Source organism: Nothoprocta perdicaria, unplaced genomic scaffold (assembly GCF_003342845.1).
Source record: "Nothoprocta perdicaria isolate Ctin4 unplaced genomic scaffold, notPer1 scaffold_114, whole genome shotgun sequence".
NCBI classification, from domain to species: domain Eukaryota; kingdom Metazoa; phylum Chordata; class Aves; order Tinamiformes; family Tinamidae; genus Nothoprocta; species Nothoprocta perdicaria.
Genome location: NW_020454250.1, coordinates 1053446 through 1076875, shown reverse-complemented (window position 1 = coordinate 1076875; position 23430 = coordinate 1053446). Strand labels below are relative to the sequence as shown.

The following is a 23430-nucleotide window of genomic DNA, read 5'->3' as shown; positions in this document are numbered from 1 at the left end:
AGTTAACAGTGATGTATTTGGCTTTCTAGATGCTATTTCAGTTGCAGTTCAATTAGATGATACATGTAAAAGAAATTGCTGACATGAAGTGTCATTTCAACAGACCAATTGAGGTGCTGGCACTTTTACACATAAGGCAAATTATTCAACTTCAAACTTGTAGTCACATATATAACACATAAACTGAAGAACCTCAAAATAAGGCTTGAAACTCAATCCTGAAACAGAATTTAACAACATTCTATCACTTTCAACTTACTGTTCATAACGTCTAACAGGTAGAACAGTATTTGTCCTTGTGAAGACAGAAAGTACTGTAAAAACAACTTATTCTCTTCTGAGAAGGAAATTATCTAGTAAAACCATACAGTGAACTTTTTTCTGAGCCTTTGAAGTGTTTATTGTTGCTGCATTCACTGAAGTGAATAAAGTCTGCATTTGAAGATTGAGTAATTAAATTATGGATGGTTGGACAAGTTTGTTCCCCTACAGGCAGAGATTTATGACCTGGCTTTCACACACACACAAAATTTGATAATTAAATTAGAGCATATTTCTTTGTGAACTGTTCTTAGAATTCATTACTATCAGTTTTTTAAAGATTTCTTCAGCCATATTAAAATGAGGAGAATGGTATATTAATTCATGAGTAATTAAGTTATAATAAATTGTATACTTCTTTTGCAGAAGAATTGCTTAATATAGTTCCTTTGTAGCCTCTTTTGTGAGTTGGTCATAAAATATTCACAAAAAATAACATAGATTACAAAAAGAAATGGACACGAAGTTAATTTCTCTCGAATGATGAGCCTAAAGTGAATTACAATATGTAAGAATGTTTAAAATATTATTATTCAGTTTCTTCATACAAACCTGTCTTTCTATGCATTTTTTAATTAAATGATGCTAATAGTCATTGAATCTGGAGGTTATACTTCAGACTAATCTACAAATTATTTCTAACCTATCTGAAAGCTTTCTCTTTCTCATTAATCTCACAATAAGTTACATGCACTTTTGATATATTCTTTCATAAGATCATATGTCATTGCTCTGCAAGACCTTCAGATTTTTTTGTCACGTAAATATCAAAGTTATTTAAATATTAAATGATGTGCAAGTATTTTGAATATATGGAAATCCTGTTTAACAGTTACATTAATATGCATTAATAATAATATGATTGTTATTTTTTCCTCATGCATTTCCTGGTAAAGCATTTTTAAAATGCCTGATAGGTTCAACACCATTTTCACATGAAATGGATATGTCACTAGTCCCTTCCCCTTCATCATGCATATGTAGTGTCATACCACACCTTAACACAAGGAAATGTTCACACAGGCATGTATCATTTAATACATTTAATGGCTTTTTCAGTTCCTAGATTTAATGAAAGGGACTTTCGGGAAGCTTATACTTTTCTTGGAGCTAGGTGGACATGCGTAGAGCTATAATCATGGCAGGCTATTGAAGAGGAAAGAAGATATTACTCCTATTACCGTTGAGTATATCAATACAGTGAAGTATAGTAAACAAAACAAGAATTCGGAAAGTCAAATAACCTCATTATCAGTAACCAAATGATTTTTCTACTTCAGCCATTCATGCAATCAATTTCTTTGTTGTTGACCATCTTTAACCATACAACACAAGGAATTAAAAGTAATTGTCATTCTTTCACTGAAATAAAATTACAGAATGCTTTTTTAGTGTAATCAAATGAAAACCTAGAATATTGAAGAGATGTAAATGAGGAAACAGTTGTTTGAGTTAACTAAAAATTAAAGATGAGATGAAAGAAGTGAGAACTTTGATGGATGAGAAGTGAATCTGGAAAGAAGAGTACATAGGGAAAGAAAAAAATTGTGGTAGAATCTTTTGCTTTTCTAAAACCAGTTGGTTTTAAAGGTACAATGATACAAGCAGTGCTATACTTTGTGTGCATTTTACAATTTCCTATTAAAGGATCATTCTATGGTGATTTATATAAGAAAACTGATTACAGCACGGCAAATTGGGAAAGAGTCTTTTTCAGGTTTAATTTGTTGTGCTTTAAGTAAAAAATTAATATTCTCAGTTTTAGCATACCTATTATACTTTTGATTAAAGAGTCTGTAGTTCACAAAGGTTGAAAGAGGTATAAAAGATCTAAGAACACTTTATCTGTTTGTGATTCTTCGTTAGTTTTTGAGTTGTAGTTGGTAAAACCCTTTGATTTGTTTTATGATTTCTAGCTGTAAAATAGTACTAAAAAATAATAGGGGAGATATATAACAACACCTGTGAAATCTAAAAACTTCAGGATAAAGTGTGACTCATCTATGCCCCTGACACTGCAAGGCAGCAGTAATATTTCTCTAGCAGTTTTTCTACTTCATTTTTCAAATGTCTGTGGAGCTGCAGCAGATTACATAATGAAAATATACCTAGAGCACTAAGGCTCTAGGTATATATATTTGCTTGATCCTCAGCTCAGTACTATGCCATCCTAACATAAAATACACTAGCCTGAAGGTTACAGTAAATTATACTGACTGCCACTAGTCCAAAGGAACTTCTTCAGCAATCTGAGACCTTGAAAATATAGGAAAAGTGCAGTTATTCCCTCCGCATTGCCTGTAGAGCTATATAAATCCTTTTTTTACCAAAAGACTACCCTTCTGTGGGTGACCTTTTGGTAGCGAGACATAATAGCTTTAATATTATAGTATACTGTGTGAAATAAGGTTTCCAATTTTTCTTTTAGTAGAAAGTCTATCTCTATGCCATTAGGAGGGACCTTTGTAGAAGTAGAAAATACAAACATGATTTAATCCAGAATATTGGTGTCAAGTGTTCTACTAATTACTCACCATGGACATAGATATATTGCTGTGGCTTCCGGGAGGTCAGACTTGCAAATGCATCCTCAATACCACTTCTCATGGAAGACTGGAGCCAGAATAAGTAATTTCAAGGATTCTGCAAGACACCTGTGAAAAAGGTTCCATATTTCCTTGCATTTCATTTGAATCTTTCCTGAAAAGGTCACATAGAGACAAAATGATCTGCTGTCTAGAGTTTGCATATAATACAATTAAGAGTGGAGATAAAGCAAAATTTTAGTGTTATTAGAGGATAAGGTTTCTGCATGTGCATTCCATAACACTAGTTGAAGTAAGGAAACAATCTATAGAAATTTTGTATATGTCAAGTATTGTATTTAAAATATTAGAGATATTTTCAAAAAGATCACGTATTTATGTGATGATTATGTGCTGGTTTTATTCTGTGGTTAACAATATATGGATCCTAGTTATGCTGAAATTTTTACCTACTTATTCTTCTATTTTGGTTTGTTCTTCTGTTTTGAACAAAATCATTAAACACTAGGATATGTTACAGATTGCAAACAATTCTAGTGCACATAAATGCATGAAAGTTAAACAGAGAAATCCAGAACCACTGAGCAGTCAAGAAAACACATTATCTAATTCAGAGGTGATAATTTTAGCTGAAAGAAGCAGAAGTACTGATTAAACAGTACTCAAGAATATGATGAACTTATAACTCCTACTTAAATTTAATAATGTTATTATATGTTACCCTGAATAAAACGTATTAAAGTGTGTGTGAATATATATAAGTACTTTTCAGAATTAGCACTTTAGTTTTATTGCTTGGCGGTAGCATACGTCTAGAGATAGTATAAATTGATGTTAGACTATAAACTCTTAGCAAATAGCTCCAGAATTTATCCATGCATTTTATGTAAAACGGATAGCTAATAGCTGAAAAAGAAGAAAAATCTTGTGACATTGACATGGCAGTTGCTGAAACTTATAGGACTTACAAGATTTTTCTATTTTCCTGGAATATAATGACTATTTTTGATTTTAAAAGATGAAGAAATCCCTTGTAATAGTGAAAATTTGTATTATGCTTAAAATATTTTATCAGCCATCAGCATGATGTCTTGATAGCCTTCTTAGATTGAGAAGATACTTTTCATGGTCACTACATTAATGGATGTATTGCTGATAATTAGGACCATTACTACTGCAAGTTTTTCTTATTCATTGAAGAACTTTTATTTTTCTTTATCAGAAGGTGAGGAAAATGAACAGTTCTGTTGTTCTGTTTTTACTCAAGGCATTGTGTCCTTTGTTTTTGTTTTTGTTTTTGTTTTTTTTTCTTTTATTATCATTCTGAATTTTTACATAGGCTACAGATTGCTATTAATAGTCTTCTCCTTTGAAGTATGTATTGTTTAGCTAACATAAAAAATAACAGATATATGTATTTCATTCTATGTCTTTTATTTTCTGTCTAGGTACTGGATTAAATAATGGAGAGTGGCATTCTGTTTCTTTCTCTGCAAAAAGGAATCGTATCACTGTAACAGTGGACAATGATGTGACCATGTCCACTCATGCTTCCATACCTCTGCATATTTATTCAGAAGACACTTTCTACTTTGGAGGTAAAATATTTTTTTATTTAAGCTGAGAGAATCCCATAGTTAGATATAAATTTTCCTAGCATACCTGGTCAAAAACTCAGATTACTTAGACTTGCCTCAAGTCTTCTTTGTTCAGTTTGTTTTTTTCAGGTACTAGTATGTGTTTTACAGGTTTGTGTGTTTTCTCATTGTTTTGTAATATTGGGTAGCATAAATTACTACCCAAATTCTTTTTCCCTTTTTAGAGCATAGTTTTCTAATATTATGCTGTTTTAATAACTCCTGTTGGTTCTGACTGACAATCAGACAGTCATAAGCAGGTTGAGATCTCTCATACTACACCTTCATTTTATTGTTAGATCCATGTGAGAATCATCCCCTGGACTTACTTCAAATTTTCCCTTAAAGTACATGTTTATTTACTTGTGCAAATATTCTCACTAGGTTCATATATATCCTATGCATAATAAGCACTCTCAAATAGATTTTTATCACTGTACCATGGCTTTGCTATGAATGGAGAATATAACTTGTGCTTAAAAGCTAGATTTAGATGCTTCTTTTTCTCTCACAGGAGCACTATTTATGTCTAAATCCCCTCGTACACAAGTTCTGGAAGGTCAACAAGTAACTTTGCTGTTAAGCACGTTTCTACAAATAGCGATGTACAATTATAATGAACCTGAACCTATAGAGAATGGACTGCATAACAGTAATATTAAACCATATCCAAATACATTACTCAAAACTAGCCAAATGCTTTGTCTCAAGAAAGTTTTATTAATTAATTAATTTAGTTATTTATTTATTCTGATCCCCGAGAAAAGTGACAAACATGAACAACTCTAAATGATTATGGAGCACGTAATTATCCACAGATCAGTTCTCTTGAAAAAAAAGTGGACTTTGAATATATTACATTCTCACAATACAAAATCTAGGAATGGTTACTGGAGCATCCATACGGCTTCTGAAATGATTTCAAATTTGGCATTAAGCTATTTCTACTAAAGACAAAGCTATTTCTGCTAAAGACTATCTCTTTTAGATAATAATCAGAGAAAGATATAGGGCATTGGCTTTGGATAAAGAGAAAACACTTTTTAATTCTTTCTTTCTAAACAGGTGCTTGTTCACTAATCTCTCATTATGTGATTTGCACCAGTGAATATTGCAGGGTTGATGGCCCAGGTGCACAGATCAAAAGATATGTGGGCAGTTGCAAAAAGCAGCAGGTCCAGTTAAGTTATTCAGCAAGACATTTCTGTTTATCTTTTGATGAGCAAACTAATGCCAAGAAGACTGAAAATGCTAATTGCATATCCACAGTCTTCAGATTCTCTGAATTAAGTTTCACAGTCAAATCAGCATCTTCTGTATGTCATAAAACTTAAGGAAAAAAAAAAAAAAAAGAAAGCTTCTGAATTTAGAAAATTGTGTATTAAAATTTCATGTCTAACCAATGCCAAAATGCAAACAAGGCATTTTGGCTGTCTAAATTTATCAAAATGCATACCATGTTTCTGTGTGCCAATGATTAAAATGTGAATATAAACCTTTCAGGAGAGCTGTTCAGGGAAACTTAATGATTATTTTGATTGTTTTAAGGAATAAAAGATGCGTGAGAAATATGTATGCTTAGCTGAGAAAATATGGAATTATTATGAAGATTCTTTAGTATATGATGTCGTCATAAGCCCTAGACATGCTACCATCAAGGACATATTTCATATCTCAGTTCTTGGGATAATAATTCATTGCAGCTATAAGGGCAAAAAAAGAGATTAGTTAAAAACATAACAAACATCTCAGTGCTAAGTTATTTTTAACGAATTTCCTTTTTTATTAATGCACAGACTCCACTTTTATTAATATTAATGTGTTGCATTTACTAGATAATTCAGTGTAACAGAGTTAGAAGGTGCAATGATGTGAAAGACAGACAATAAGAAAAAAAGTCTAAAACAGATTTTTGCAGACTATGAAATGTCAAAGATTTTTCCTATGTTATTGGCACTGGTTTTTTTTTAATATAGGGACTCTACATTTCATCAAAAATGAGTGTCATATTTTTCACTATAGATAAAAAAAGTTTAAATTTGTATAAAGTTGTGTAGAATATATGGTTAAAAATTGTAATTTATTTAACTGGGACTGAAAAATTACTATATTCTGTCTTTGACATTTGCAAGTCACATAATTTGTTTTTTTTGGTAAAGTAGTTAATGAACAATTTCCCTTAGAGATAGTTGTTCCTTCCCAGAAAAAGGAGATTGATTATTTCTTTTTTCTTTGCACTCTTAGCTCATTTTTTATATTTCTTCAAAACCATAAATACTTTTAATGTTCTTTTTCACCTGTTTGACTAGATATACAAGTTTCCGTTGTCATTTTCCTATAGGTGGATCTCAGTGCTGTCATTACAGAATATTAGGAAGTACCCATTAGCTCTGAAAAACAGAGAGATGTCTTAAAAGCCACTGCTTCCTAATGTGATGAAATGAGAAGCAATTTGAATGATGTGTCCAAATGCAGTATTATTTAAGATCAAAGTATGGCCCTTCTGCATTATCTCAGATAAAATATTACCCTAAGAAAAAAAAGAAATGAGGCACCTGTTGTGTTCAACACAATACATTCAGGCACTAGTGTTCAATTGTCTCAAGTTAAAAAAGCATAACTTACATGGTTTAAGTCAAATCAGGATCAAAGAAGTTTATTGACTTATTAATGATGTGTAATTAACTTACAGTGATCAAAACAAGCCAGATCACTATCAATAATACAGTGATTTTGATAGATCACTATCAAAAATATAAACAAAGCCCCATAATGTTAGATACTTATAAAGCATTAATCATTTAATTATAAAATAATCTGAATAGGAAGGAATCATCAGAAATTCAGCTAGTTCCATTCCTTGCTCAGAACAACTCAGGGAACTCTTATCTGTTCAAGTCTTGAATGACTCCAAGGATGGAGATCCTGCAGTATCTCTGGGCAATCTGATCTGAAATTTGACCACTCTCATGGTAATTTTTTTTTTTTCCTCATATTTGATCAGAATCTATCATTTCCAACTTGTGTTCTTGGCGCTTCTCCTAGCGCATTTCTGGAGAAAGTCTGGCACCGTTGTCTCTGAATCCTCCTACCAAGTATTTCTATACAGCAATAAAATCTCCTTTTGTTTTCTTTTTTTTGAGTCTGATCTTTCTCAGACGTTCCTCATTGCCCTATGCTTCACCTCTCTGACTATATTTTGATAGCCTCTGTTGGTCTTGCTTCACTAGTCCTTTACTTTCCTGTTCTGGGAACCCTAGAACTGGGCACAGCACTCTAGATGTGGCCTCATGTAGTCTCACTTTATTCATGGTCCCTTCACAAACTAACAGTAAGGATCACTTCACTGGATTTACTTGTTGCACTTTTGCTTGTGCAGCCCTACATGCCATTTGCTTTCTGTGCTACGATGACATTCATGGTCCATGGTGAACATATTTTCTCCTGGGACCTTTCTGTCCTTTCTCTGGAGCTGCTTCTTAGGGCTACTTAGCCCTCAGCCTGTATTGTTGCAGGGGTTATCCCACTGAAGACATACCTTTCACTTACTGTTGCTTAACTTCCTGAGGTTCCTGCTAGCACATTTCTGCACTTTGTCCAGATCCACCTGAATAGCAGCCTTGCCTTCCAACATGCTGACTACTGCTCCCAGTGTGGTATCATGCATAGATTCACTGAGATCATATTCCATTCCATCATGCAGGTTATTAACAAACACATGAGAAAATATTGGTCCCAGCACGGATCCCTGAAGGGACACCACTTCTTATCATTTGGACTTTGCAACACTGACTATCCACATCTCCTTAATCATCCACATCTCCTTAACATTAACTGTTCTCCTCTAGCCCACAGTGCCAGTCATCTCATCAAAGAAAGTAATGCAGTTTGTCAGACATTTTTTTTCTCTTGCCAAATCCGTGTTGCCTTTTGCCATGTATCTTCTTGTACTTCATATTTTTAGAAATGGTTTCTGAGAGGATTTGCTCTATAACCTTCCCAAAGACTTGTATAGGTTAAACGAACCCTAACTTTTTCTTCCTATGTTGTAGACACTACTTCACTCCCACAAACTGTGCTCTGCCAGCACATTGGTTTGGAAGGTCTGAGGCTGTCAAGAAAAAAAGGTCTTGAGCATTTCAGCCTTTTCCATATTCCATGTTATTAAGTTTCCTTTTTAATCTTCCTTTTGCTAGGAGTGTACTTGTTACCCTTCACTTCCTTTGCTAGTTTCAAGTACAGCTCTACTTTGGCTTTCCTGACTCTTTTTACTATAGACATAGGTGATATCTTTGTATTTCTCTCAAATAACCTGTCCCTGATTCCCCCTGTGTACTTCTTTTTTTTATATATTTGAGCTTAGCCAGATGCTCTATGATCATCAGAAGTGGTCTTCTACCACTTTTGCTCAGCTCTGCACATGGGAATGGACTGAGGGTGACAGAGCCCTGGCACAGGCTGCCCAGGGAGGTTGTGAAGTCTCCTTCTCTGGAGATCTTCCAAACCCGTCTGGATGCCGCCCTGTGCCCCGTGCTCCAGGTGTCCCTGCTGGAGCAGGTAGCTTGGACTAGGTGATCTCTAGAGTTCCCTTCCAACCTGTGAATCAGTTCTGTGATTCTGTGATTCTGTGGTTCATCATTTATCCACCTTCATCAGGAGATGTGTATCACACACATACGACAACTTAACATATGCTGATCTGGCTTCTGATCGTTATGCTTACTTACTATCATTTACACTTCATTTATATTTCAAGTCAGCTGAGACACTTCCTTCCTTCCTTCCTTCCTTCCTTCCTTCCTTCCTTCCTTCCTTCCTTCCTTCCTTCCTTCCTTCCTTCCTTCCTTCCTTCCTTCCTTCCTTNTCCTTCCTTCCTTCCTTCCTTCCTTCCTTCCTTCCTTCCTTCCTTCCTTCCTTCCTTCCCTCCTCTCTCTTTCTCTCTTTCTCTCTTAAAGGTAGCCTGAAAGGCTTACATGATTAAACTTGCTTACACCTTTCTAACTATGAACCTATCAAGTAGCTGACTATGTAGCAGCTTTCTCAAAATAACTTCATTTTTAATGGTATCCACTAAGTGTATGCATTCCTATTATTAAAAGTGACAGAAATGGTAAGATGGTACTGATAAATAAAGATCAATGTATTTACTAGCTCGTTGTATATCTTCTTTGACTTGATTTGTGACTTAAAGACCATCCAAATCATGTTCATCTTGTATTGTAAACTAACATTTATGACTAAGATCAAGCAGGTTGATTGATCAGTCAGCTGTATTGATCAACATATTGATCCTTTGCTTGGTTTTGAACTGTTGCTTGGATTAACTTTTATCCTGATTTTTAGTGATTGCATACTTTTAAAGTCATGAGATTGAGCAGAAGTTTTTCAGTTCCATCACTATGCTTAAACAGAAATGTTTCTGACTGAACTCTTTCTCTCAGAAAGTTTAGAATATCTGGAAATTGCAAACATCTGGTCTACTCTTGGAATATATAAATCTTTTCAATAAAATAATCGTTTTCAACTCCAGGTTTTATGCTTATTTCAGGCTGTCCTAGTGGTGGAAATAATACTGAATGTGACAGCTCATTTGGTGGTTTTCAAGGATGCATGCGACTCTTTTCTATTGGTAACAAACCTGTGGATATGATTGCAGTTCAGCAAAATATTCATGGCAATTTCAGTGACCTGCAGATAGACCTGTGCGGCATCATAGACAGGTAGGAGAATCTTATCTATTCATTCATTTCCTTGAATGTTTCACAACTGAGTTGATGACAAAGATCAGCATACTTAGAAAACTGCATGCTCTTTTTTCATAAATAGTCAAAAGTCAAATACTTGACCTGTCTAGTGTACTAGTCTGCAATGTACCTGAAAAAATTATGGAAAGAAAATTTCCATTTACTGATTTATCATTTGCACATAAAAATATAGAAATATTCGAGTTTTCTGATCCTTTGCAAGTTCCCATATGCAACACACTTCCTGCTTATCAGATTAATTCTGCACCTCGTTGAAAATCCTTCTTGAAAAGACACATTTTTTTATCTGCCAAACTTGCTAAATTGCTTATTTTTATTTATTTTATTGCTTATTTATTATTTTATTGTAATAGGTAACATGTCTTATTCCATTTCTTGATTGTAAGAAAATATTCTCATGTTAGAACTACATGTCTGTGAGCTGATCTAATCAAGACTTTTGTCATTAAGCTCTCAATGATAGAAATCTTCTCTATAGATGAGAACAGGCAAGCCATTTCTTTATCTTTTCTACTTTCCCAGTGAGCTATGTTTTCATGAATATGAAGTTTCTGCTTTTTCTATTTTTTTTTGTTCACAATGTGTTCTTATAATGCCAGGAGTACATGTGGCTGAATCTCTAGTTATCAAGTAGTCTGTCAAGCTGTTTGCATCTTCTGAATATTCATGTTTCTTGCGTATCTTTATTCTTTTCAAATAGTAAATTAAATAAATAAATAATAAAATAAAATTAAGGTAATATAATAGAAATTTACAGATAAAAAGTAATTGATTTTTAAATTCCTCTTTAAAAAATAAAGTCAGTCTTTGCTCATTTGAATCTTTACTAAGTTCTTCACATCTCTGATTTCATGGTGAAATGCTAAAGCACCACCCTCATTCTGTTTTTATCTATGATTTTTGCAATAGAAAGAATATAACAGTAAATACAATATCTTTTCACATTTAAAATATATGAACACATTTAAAATACACCATTTGAGTAATGGTCTGAATTTATATGCAGTAAAAAAATAAACTGAAAATAATGAGTATATTGTTTATATTTATTACACACACATACATATATATATACTGACAACATGTAAAGAGAATATTCTTTAACAGATTTAAGGTCGTTATAGGTAGCCATTTAAGCATTAATTTGAGTGTTTGGGTATAATTTAATAGCTTCATCTTCTTTAAAAGGCAACAAACAAAAGTCCCTATCATTTTCATACTGTTTTTTTATTTTCTTGGTTCCATAAACTTCCAAATCCTATTCCTATATATGAATTACTATGACTCTTTCCAGTCATTGCTCTTCCCAAGTTCCTTCAGATTAGTCATTTCATTGTATAATATCCGTATAATGCTGTACTGCTCATATACCTCTTGGGCATGCAAATAATTCTCTTCATATATTTCTCCTTAATAGCCTTTCTCTCAGCTGCTTTATCAATATATACTGGTTTAATAACTACTAATTATACATAAACCATAGACAAAATAACTTTAAAGGACACCATGTCATTTTAAATGACCCACAAAGTTAGCACATTCAGTCTCAAAGGAGAGAGTACCAGTTAAATCTGTCATAATTACATCAAACCCTAATACAGAAACATAAGACTGCCTACTAGAAATTATTGCCTTTGGCATCCAGCAGTGGCACCATTCATACCATTCAAAATGAATTGGTTTTATCTTAAATGTTTAAAAAAAAGTACTGGGGAAGTTTTTGAACTTTTTTTTAATAAATGACTGAAAAAAAAAGAAAAAAAAAATGAAAATTATATCAATTATAGCAATTAGTTGTTCTATTAAAAACTTCTTTTTTTCCATAGTCTGAAACAATAGTAAACAGAGTCTATAAAAATGTCTATAGTAGACAATTCTCTGGAAAATGTCCATAGTAGATCTCACTTCCCATTCAATATTCCCTTTTAAAAAAATAGTTTTTTATTATTATTAGTCTTTTCTTTAAAGTTACGCATTATTTGTAGACTCTATGCACTTAAAAGTATATCAAGTCATAAGTGGCAACTGCTTGATACACTGCTTTTTATTTCAAGCAGAAATACACATTTGCTTTTAAGTGGAAGAATTTAAAATTTTTGTCAGAAAAGTAGTTTCTTCAGAGAAATTGGTGTTACAAGTCTTGCTTTGGATAGAGCTGCTTCAAGTTGTGTAATTGTATAGCTACACTTTGACTTAATTAGTGGCTACTTTCTATTATACACTCTGAAATAGAGAATACAAAATTTATTGTTAAAAGATATAAACTATAAGTTATTTTCATTTCTATTAAAGTTGGCTAAAACATCATCACCAATTTCTCTTAAACTTTTCATCTGGTGAATACTATTAGGAAGATGAATTAAAATGGAGAAGGAATCAATACAAGTGAAGACCGTGTAAATTACTTGCAATGTGGGAATAATGATATATTTATCAAAAAAGAATAAGGCAATGGAAACTATGACTGAAATATATGCAAGTAGAGCAGCTGTCAGAGAATGGACTAAATGGCATCTTAGGTGTTTTGTGAGTGTTAACAGTATTAGAGGAAGTATATATTTATAATAACTGAATATATGTCTAATAACTTCAGTCATACTCACTGAAAGCAAAACCAAATTTTTATCCTAAAAGTTATTGCTATCTACATTTGTAGATATCATTTAAACAAGTTACTTAATACCAAAGTAAATTTAAGTCCAATGCCTAAAGTTCATGCCTGTTTCTCAAATTCGAGCTTCCTTAACTTTATACCTTCTCTAAACTTGCTTTAAATATAAACAGTATGAGAGAGATAATAGGTGCATGATCAACCCCTTCACTGATAAATATCTCACTTATTTCCTTGCAAGTTAGAGACCTATATTTATGTTTACCTCCTTAGATTTTTTTTTTTTTTTTGGTCTCTGGAAACTTTTTCTTATTTTTGTATATAAATATATATATTAAAAAAAAAAAGAGCTTCAGTATGAGTGGATATATAAAGACTCTGAATATTCATGGGACAGATATGTGAATGGATGGATTTTTAGAGTCTTAAAATATTACCATTCTATGATTTCTTGAATAAATTAAAATAAATTTACAGAGCTGTGGATATTAGCTAGCATGACTTCCTTTTTCTGGTTAATAATTATGGTTCTATACATTCTGAGCTATATTTTCTGTGCACACATGGCAGTTAGAATTTTAACTTAGCTAATTTCCAAGGTGAAAAGCTTATAACAATCATTTGAAGCATCCAGCTCTACTTAAATATATTTTCACTTCGAGTTATTGAAAAAAGATATATAGTTTTTTGTCCAGGCAAGAGTATATACGTAGGGATACTGCTGCAGTTCTAGTGATAAAACAGTTGCAGGCAAATTTTCTTTTTAGTCAACCACTGTAAATCAGAAGAAAGCCAGCAAAATCAATACACATATACTACCAGAATACTACTAAGTAGTATTCTTAGTAAGACCTATTAAGGTATTTTTATCCTTTCTAGAATTGCAAATAGTCACAATTTTAGAATAGGAAGTAACTGTGAGGAGAGATGGTCAGTTACATGTGTTTTGGAACCATTTTTTATTTTTTTGGGATTTTTAGAATAGAAATCTTCTATGATGAATAGACATCTTCTACCTTAAGATTCATCCTTCTGAAGAAATCACATCTGTCACAAAACTTTTTGTTCAATTATCAGCATGCAAATTTTTCATTGGTTTATAAATTTGGATTAAATTATTGTTAATTGTTTGAATGTAGGGAATAATTCTGCATGCTACTCTTTATTTCTATTTTCTCTGGCTTATTGAAAAATTAATATATTTATGATAGTCAATACAAATAGCAAAGAATATAAAGGGAAATTTTCCATGGTTAATTTTCTTAGAGTCACATTGACATCTTCGTTGATATGCCTAAAATTTCCTTTACAGTATTAAATTAATGTCAGTGCAGTGTTAGAATAAGGAAAAGAGTGAATATGCTTTTTTTTTTGTTCAGGTGTTTGCCTAATTACTGTGAACATGGTGGTGAGTGCTCACAATCCTGGAACAGCTTCTACTGCAATTGTAACAATACTGGTTACAAAGGAGCTACTTGCCATTACCGTAAGACATTTTTTGACTATGATTTTGCCTCCAGTTAATAGTTTTCTCATCCAAGAATATACCTTTGTCCTCATCATGTGTATTACAGGATCCTTCAGTCATTTAGATATTCATACATTGTTTTGAGAAGAGGTTGGTTTGAGAAATGAAAATTTTATTGAAAGATCTACTAGATATCTCTTCCTATGTCATATTTCTCATTATTTAGACAAGTGGTCATAAAAATCTCCTCTCTAAATCAGTACATCATTTAGAAACATGTCTAATTACACTGTATTCATCAAAATAAATAGTATATATGTAAATATATATATTTTTTAAGACCATGGAACTACATTCCTGTCTAAAGATCGTCACATGATAAGCCAGGGACTAGATTAGGAGAAGGTTGCAGTAGTGTTGAAACAAAGTCGTTGAAACAAACGGCATAAATAAAAGGAGAACGCAGTTCTGTGGGCATCACATAATTATTTTTCATGAAATTTGGTATTGCATTTAGGTATTTTTGGCATTGCATTTTTTCAAGAAAAAAAAGAAAACTTAGGAGACATTCAGAAAATAAAAGTGAATAAAGATGTCATTAATCTGCTCAGTGCTATGACTGTACTTAAATCTTTGTTTTAAACTAACTGAAAGTTGTTCAACTAATTTTACAAACCATGTCCACATTTGTACTGCTTTAAGTATGTTCTGGGGAGCAGAGTAAATAAACTCTAGCATTGATTATATATACTTAGACGAATTATAAATCAGTATTAAAATGTTTAGATATTAAAAAAATGCCCTCATTATCATAATAAAAAGACGAAATGTACCAACAAGAGTACAACAACAATATCTTAGGGGTTACAAAGTTCTTTTCAATTTTGAAAAACATATACCTAAGTTTTCTGAGGTGATTATCTTGTTGATAGGTTGCTGTATTTATGGATATAAAATATAATACTGTTAGTATTTGATGGTAGTGATTTTAATAATGATTTCAAATTAAGTCACTTTTTTTTTTTAAGCATGCTGTCATTCATCTGTATAATTTCACTAACAAAATATAGATAAAAATCTTCTCAACTATTTGTAATCCTTACTTAGTTGTGTAATTATCTAGATAGCCTTTCTAATTTTTTTTTTGTTTGTTTTGCTTTGAAGGTAGTGGCTGATTCTTTTTGCCAGTGCCTTTTCCAGCTTTGATGACTTTGCCAGAAGTATAATTTTTAAGAAGGAGCATGTGTATGAGCTCAGTAGTAATGGACTGGCTAAATAAGAAGTTACATTGAAATATTCTTTCTGTAGAATTACAAAAGAGAATGCAGAAATCTCTTTGCCCACTTTTCTATCATAAAGAAGTTGCTATAGACTTTTCATCAGCCTTTAACTAATATATACAATACATGACCCAGGACTGAGGAGCTGTCATTTTTGTCTTTGCTTATTCAATTCTTTCTCTGCAGTCCCTGACAAGTCATTTGCCCTTTTATCTGCAAATAAGAAGTGCACAAGCTAAAAAATGTGAGGAGACAACCCAAACATCTAGAAATACTGCTTCCTTTCTCTTGTATGTAATAAGAAAAATCTTGTTCTGTTGAGGTGGTTCATTTTGCTATTTGCTCCCTCAAATTTTTATTTTGAAATACAGAGAAAACACTTGAGAAGGCCCCTTTAGATCTCCCCTTTAAAGAAAATCAAATGTTCTTTACAAATTTAGATAAAATGTATAATTTTGTGTGATTTCTTCTATTTTCTTTAGCTCTGAATAAACATCTATTTTCCTCATACATAGGTGTATGTGGGTTTTTTTTTTTTTTTCCCCTTCACTGAATAAAATGTAAAAATGATGCCATTATGTTTGTGATGGAATATGTTCTTTTGCAGCCGTCTATGAGCAGTCATGTGAAGCCTATAAGCACAGAGGGAACACTTCAGGCTTTTACAATATTGATTCGGATGGAAGCGGCCCCTTAGGACCGTTTCTCGTATACTGTAATATGACAGGTGAGGTGATGAACTTCCTTAACTCACAGTTCAGTCTGTATGTATGCTCATTATATAGAAACACAACCTATCAAGTGAGAAGCCTCTGTAATTCACGAGCTTTGTGTACAAAAAGAAAAATAAAGTTCAAGATACTAGACAAAAATAGAGAAATTAAAGCATAACAGAATACAGCCTCTGAAGCTAATTCTGAGTTCCCTTTTTTTTTTTTTTTTTTTAAATGTGTGCTTCATTTGGAGAGTATTTCGTAATAGACCGTTTCCAGGAGAGAGGGGGTAATTTTGCTTTAAAAGTTGGAGAATCTCTGAGGACATTTAAGGAAATGAGAGATAATTTATATTTTATGAGAAAATTACTGATATTTTCCCTGCAAGACTTATGAACAATTGGAATTCAGAACAAAACTTCTAATGTTACATTTTTATGAAGAAATTAAACTTTGCCTTTCAGAATCCTTGTAGATCTTTTGAAGGAGGCCAGTTCCTCTAGTAGGATTCTCATGACCTTATTTTCCAGCACTCGATCTCTTTTTCTGCACCCATTTTCTTGCAGGCTTTTTTTTCTTTTTTTTTTCTTTTTCTTTTTTTTTTTTTTTTTTTGATTGCTTACCAGATAAAATGATGGGGATATTTCATGTTTTATGTGGTGAAGATATGTTCCCTTTTATGAATAGGGATCTTTACAGAGTTTTAGGTCTTTAAAAGATTAGTTGGATGAATCATGAATATTTTTTTTGAATATATCCCAAATGTTAAGAACTTGACTTAGCTTAAAATGCTTAAAATCATCTTTTGTTTTTGTTATTGTTGTTACTGTATTTTTTTTTATGCTACATGTTTGTTTCATAAACAGTTTTTTTCACCTGTCAAGGGAAAAAACAATCACAGTCAATTTACTGAGAAACTGATAGAACTGTACCTGCCAACAACATTGGTAGATTTTCACAGCAATCAAAAAACTATTTATTGTATATACTTAAATGATAGGATTGTTTCTCTCGGATCAGGTTCGTCTACCCAGCTCATCTCATGACTTTGGCTCATTAATTAAATTGTGCTTGCTGATAGTGGGCATACTTCAGATTAGCATAGGCCCTTGCAAAGAAATACTTGTGTCCTGTGAGACTAAAAGAGACCAAAGAATTATGGCAGAAAGAAGACTACTTTTTCAAACCGAGTCTAACCCTCTGAGATACAGTGCGGTGTCAGATTCATCCTTGTGTGTCCATGAACAGCTGTTACTGTTTTCCTCAGTCACTCCTTATCCACCACATTAAGCCAACCTCTTTGATCAGTTTTTCGTCTTGCAATGCAACCTGACAGGATGAATCTTCTTTATTTGTTTCATTCCCCATTTCCTCATGACTGGTGTTCCCTTTTCCCACCAGAGGCAGGGCACACAGATGTCTGTATTTCTGGCAGCCCTGCCTTGTCTTTGTCAATCCTGTGGCTTTATTTTTGGGCAGCCACCCTCAGTCTTGGTAGTGGGTTTCGAAGTGAAAGGCTTGCAGTCCAAAGTACCCTTTAAATAAGCATTTAATTTTCTCCCTTTGAGGGCAAAATCACACCGTCAATGATAATAAAGCTGCATGGATAGACTGCTTTGGTTATAATACTTCTAGAAGAGGGATTACATCTGGATGTCTTTTTTTTTTTTTTTTTTTTTTTTTTGATGAATAGTGTCCTTTAAATAACCAGCTGTCCTTTTCTTACTATAAAAATCTATCGTCAGCCTTATGTGACCAGAAGGATTCTAATGAAATAAGACATAACTCTATTAAATAGTAATAAATATTGATATAAGAATATTATTAATATTAATACTATAATAGTTACGAAAAATAATATTCCTCATATCCACTATAATTGCATCATCATTAAGTGACCATAATATAGGCTTTAACTAGGTGTTTGCTCAACCCTATCTGGGAATAGATTTAGATGAGTTAGATTGCTACAGCCTCTGTAAGTGGAAGCCTGATGCTTTTCTTTTCAGAGTGTAAGAGGACTTAGCAAAGCTAAAATAAAAACAGAATCATATTTTTACAGGTGGCCTCTACTGGCCACCTGTATTTATGGCAATTTATATTTTGGGGACCATGGAGCGTTTAATCTCTGCACTACTAAGAAGAATGAGTGCTTTTACACTCCGTTGTATGCAACCTTCAAGAAATAGTGTGCAATGCCTTCTTGTGCTATGATGTCATGGAATTTAGTGTCTCAGGGTGTATAAAAATTCCTTTCTTTAGTGATGAGGTAATACATGATAGTTATCCTATGGCTCCTGGTAAATTTTTAAGTAATGACTTCATGACGCTAAAGTGAATTCTTTATTTGTTTGGTTTTAGATTAGATTAAGTGTTTATAATTAAAGATATTTTCCACAATTATCATATAAAGTTGAAAGATCCTAATGTAAATATTTTTGTGAACTGCAAATAGAACTGGATAATTATTGATGTCCTTACTACCATACTCTCTAGTGTAGATGGGTATGGATAGTTCATTACTCACTAGAGTGTGCATATCCACATATCTTTTATAAAGAGACAGAATATTGTGCCATTCAACTCTCTGAATTATATTTATACTTATATGTAAGTATTTCCTATTCTTTCATTATAAGAGCCTTACTTTGGAAGATATTTTTTCCAGAAAGAATGTTTGGAATATATTTACTAGTTGTTAATAGACAATATATTTCTCAGACAGAATTCAGTTGCCACTAAAAGTAATGTTTTGGCAATATTGTGCATGCTCCTGGTTTAAATGAATCATTAGTCCTGCCTACACAATGCAGTGTAGTACAGAACTGTGTCACTCAGCAATATCTGAGCAAATAATGAGCAACATGTATTTTTTAGGGAAATGCAGCACTCAGAACCTGAACTAGTACTTTATCATGTTACAGCACTGAGTCAAGTGGGAATACCATGGTGGTTATCATAAATCAGAACTACCTCAGGTGGCTGAAAACAACTCTCTGTTGAACCTTGAAAGTTATTGAGTCATGAAATATTAGACTAAATACAGATTTTGAATAGTGCATCAAGTAATGGTTACCTTTTGATTTCAAATGCCTATGAAAAACTACATATAATCTACGTTTTATAGTAAAGGCAAAATATGGAGCTACTTTTGCTTCTGTATATAGCAGCAAAAGAGTGCAAGCTATTTTGTCAGACAATCTAAATTAATGCAAAAATACCATGAAAAATATAATGCAAATGAAATGGAAGATAGAATTAAGTGTCATTTTATGAACAATTTAAGCCTGGAAAAAGTTACAACAACAACAATAATAATAATCTATACGTTCAACGCAATTCTCCATGTAGAGTATGTCTTATTTAAAATACAAGTATTTTAATACTTGTGTTTAGTACAAGTATGTATTTTCACTTACTCTTTTTTTCAGTTTTTATATCAATCTGATTACCTGCTACAATCATGATAATCTACTTATAAATAGAAGCAATGATTAATTGTTTTCATTTTGCTGAGTCTCACATACTGAAGTCATTTTTGTCACCAAAAATATTACTTTAATAGATTTCTCCATGAATTCTCTTTCCCCTGCTAACTTTTGTAATTCTTTCATATTCTGTATTAATTTTCACATATGATTTCAAAGATACAACGTGGACAATTATACAGCACAACAACACCAACTTAACCAGAGTCAAAAGTGCTAATCGAGAGAATCCACACAGTGTTTTTTTCAAGTACTCTGCCAGTCTGGATCAGCTTAGGGCTACAATTAATCATGCAGAACACTGTGAACAGGAGCTTGCTTACCACTGCAAAAAGTCAAGGCTTTTAGATAAACAGGGTAAGTAAAGCAAACACATCTTACTATGTTGCCTGATGCTTTTCATTTTATGAACTTTTGCAGGTATTTAGTTCCAGGAAGAAGCATTTTGCTGTTTTATGACAACAATTTTAAAATCTAGTAATCAAATCCCTATATTTGAACTAGAAAAATACTGATTTTGGTTTATGATGATTTTTATTCATCATATTAAATACTCTTAAAGTTAATTTCTTTTGTAAATCTATTAAATTAACAGAGATTGTTGTTAATAAATTCCTGTTCATGAGCCTTCAGGGATTTTTAGGCAATTGTTATTTATTGAGGAAATATAAAGTATTTTATATATGTTATATGTTCAACATAAAATATATAAATGTATGTTTAAATTGTGGATACATGAGAAAAATATATTTGCTTTAGGGGAAGAAATACCTGGGGTCCTCTGATGTACTTAATTTAGGTAGTCAATTGCACATCTTAATTCTCACCGATGCATATCTGCTGTTAACAGTTTTATGTGTAAAAATCTGCTTTAATTCATTAAATATTACAAAAAAAAAAAAAAGGAAAAAAAGTAATAAATACCTTGCAGAGTAAATACCTTGCAGAGTAATACCTTGCAGAGTAAGTTTTTGAAGAAAACAAAACAAATATAAACACAGCCCCCAAACACCTGAATTTGTTGGCCTGGGAAAAAAATAGTCAGAGAAAAAGATGGGTAGAAAGGCAAACAAGCAATCCACTGAGACTGAACAAACTGTGAAAAACACAAGTCTCTTATTTTACATCATTTGGTATACAGATTTTTGCATTAGTGTGTGATTTCTGTGTAAGTTATGTAGATTTCTAAAATTTTAAAAGATTGAGTTATAAACTTTTTTTTTGTTAGAAAGAGAATGAGGATCTATGTTCTTTACCCCATTTCAAAGCAGCCAGAGCTACATTTTTCTAACTTTTCAACTTTTCCTTATCTCCTTTTAGAATTATTGATTTAATTACTTCTTTAAAATAAAATCCATGATTTTTAAATTCTGGAAATCAGATGTGCCCCATTTCAGGTGTAATGATTGTGGCAGAAGAAGCCAATAGGCCTAGACCCTGTCTGAGCCATTCAGTCATATTAACAGAAAGTCTTGAGGGGAAGAAGATGCCTCCTTGTCTGTGCTAAGAGATTAGGTTCAGAGGGAAGAAAAAAACATTTTTATTTTATTTTATTTTATTTTATTTTATTTTATTTTATTTTATTTTATTTTATTTTATTTTATTTTATTTTATTTTTCTGCCCCAAAAAGTGTGTTCTGGTGCTCATTCTTCGAGGAACTCAGTAATCAGTGTGCTTAGTGTCAATGTTATTTACAGAAACAGATGCTACTTTCAGCATCTGAGCTCCATCAGCAGCAGACATGGGGAGTTTGCAAGGAGTTTTGAAGTACATTGACACCTGTCAGGTTTGTCTATCAGTGGAAGGTTACGACTATGTTTACACATAATCACTGTAGTGACTGTAGATTAAGAAGACCTGACCAAGCTAACTTTAAATGGCGTAGATCAGATATCTATCTCAGAATAACACAATAATGTAGAGATATACACAGAATTAGCTGAGGTAGTTCTGCTGAGTTAGTTTCCACAAAGCTGTACTGTTGTAGAAGTGCTGAAGACATCTACTTTGAAGCAAAATTGACAGTGTGTAGGTAAGCACTGTTTAAAGCTGCATAGTGTCTAACCAAACTCCAGTCAGTGTTGTCAACAGCATGACTTTTAAACTCATCCTAAAATATTTTTACTGAGGTAAATATTTTAATTCTTTGAATACCTCAGGATCCAAGCTGTAAAATATTATTGATGGGAAAATCCTCCAATTTGTCATCTTTGTTTTTTTCTAGCAGTATAAATTTAGGACATTCTTTCACTACAAAAGACAACCTCAGAAGAAATCTAGCAACTTTTCAAGGTCATTCCAACAGAGGAAATGTCTCCTCTTATCTCCTGAATATCATTCCAGTATCATCCACTAGGCAAAAAAATGGATGAATTAGCAATCCTATCTCACTTTCATTTCTTTATTCTTCAAAATATATTATTTTTCACTTAGAAGTATGGAGGAAAGAGTGAACATATTTTTCTTTGCAAAGAATATTAGTTTCATATTTAAAGTTGTTACTAAAAATGGTTTTGAGAGCTTTGAAAGCAGATTTCTCAACTATTTCATTATGAATACCGATTATGGAATTAGGTGGGATTAAATGGTACATTCAATCTGATAATATAATTATTTGCATTTCAAATCCCTCTATTTAATCAGATAATATTCTATATTTCTAATTCCATAATCTGTAACCACCACTAGGCATATCTGACAAAAAAAAAGATGATTGTTATGATAAATAAATGAGGGGACATGCAATGCAGGCAATAATTCTTATTGGAGTATATTTTAAAAATACATTACAATCCACCAGATGTACAATATTTTCAAATCATGTCAGAAAAGAAGTTACCTGCTACTATATGTGTGTGTTCATTTAGAAAAAAAAACTCTAGCCCTTTTTATTAGCTTTATTTTGCCCCAGGCGATGTTTACTTCTAAAGCAGAAAAACCAACTTGGATTAATCAGTGTGAACTTCAAGTGTTTCAGTAAATACTGTCTTCTCATTTCACTATGTAAGCCAGTAACTAAGGCTAGCTTTTAAACATACCCCAATGTCCCTGGCCAAAGACTGGGGGATATTAATTCATAACTGCAATGTAAAGTTTAGGTATGTTGTTGAAACTGCAAAAAATGCACTGCTTTTTGTAGTCCTTATCGTTCGAAGATTTTTAAAGTGTTGACTGATAAATTATTTATAAGCTGTTGCTAGCTTGTCTTCCTCCTGTAATGGCTTGCAAACAGAAACACTGATACTGGCCATTGATGCCATTATGCAAGTTTAACTTTCCCAGAAACTGTTGTCACTGTTTTTTGGCCTGCTGAGCTGACAGTTGTGCAGTAATGAATGCAGCCAATATGTTTACAAGCTCAGAGATTGTCAGTGTAACAGAGGTCTTATCTAACTACGAGGTTTAATAAGCAATGGCAGTTGTAAGTAAAGTTGAAACTAGGATAAATTCTAGCTTCTTTGTGGGGGCTTGCTGCTGAAAGCATTGAGTTTCAGCAACATCAATAAGACGTATATCTATAAAGAACGCTACTATTTAACAGTACTTGAGTTTCTTCTCATGCCCCAACTTTCATTCATTGCATCTTTCACCCTTCTCTCC

General features: G+C 32.6%; 1 protein-coding gene across 1 annotated transcript in view; it reads left to right on the top strand.

Moving 5' to 3' along the window:
* The window catches only part of LOC112959301 (contactin-associated protein-like 4), a 221809-nt gene that overhangs the window by 155116 nt on the left and 43263 nt on the right, over positions 1–23430 (top strand). The window contains exons 9-13 of the mRNA XM_026053304.1: positions 4316–4465; positions 10053–10224; positions 14260–14366; positions 16236–16355; positions 19989–20186. Of these exons, the coding sequence (XP_025909089.1) occupies positions 4316–4465; positions 10053–10224; positions 14260–14366; positions 16236–16355; positions 19989–20186 (747 nt within the window). The remainder of the gene's footprint in view (positions 1–4315; positions 4466–10052; positions 10225–14259; positions 14367–16235; positions 16356–19988; positions 20187–23430) is intronic.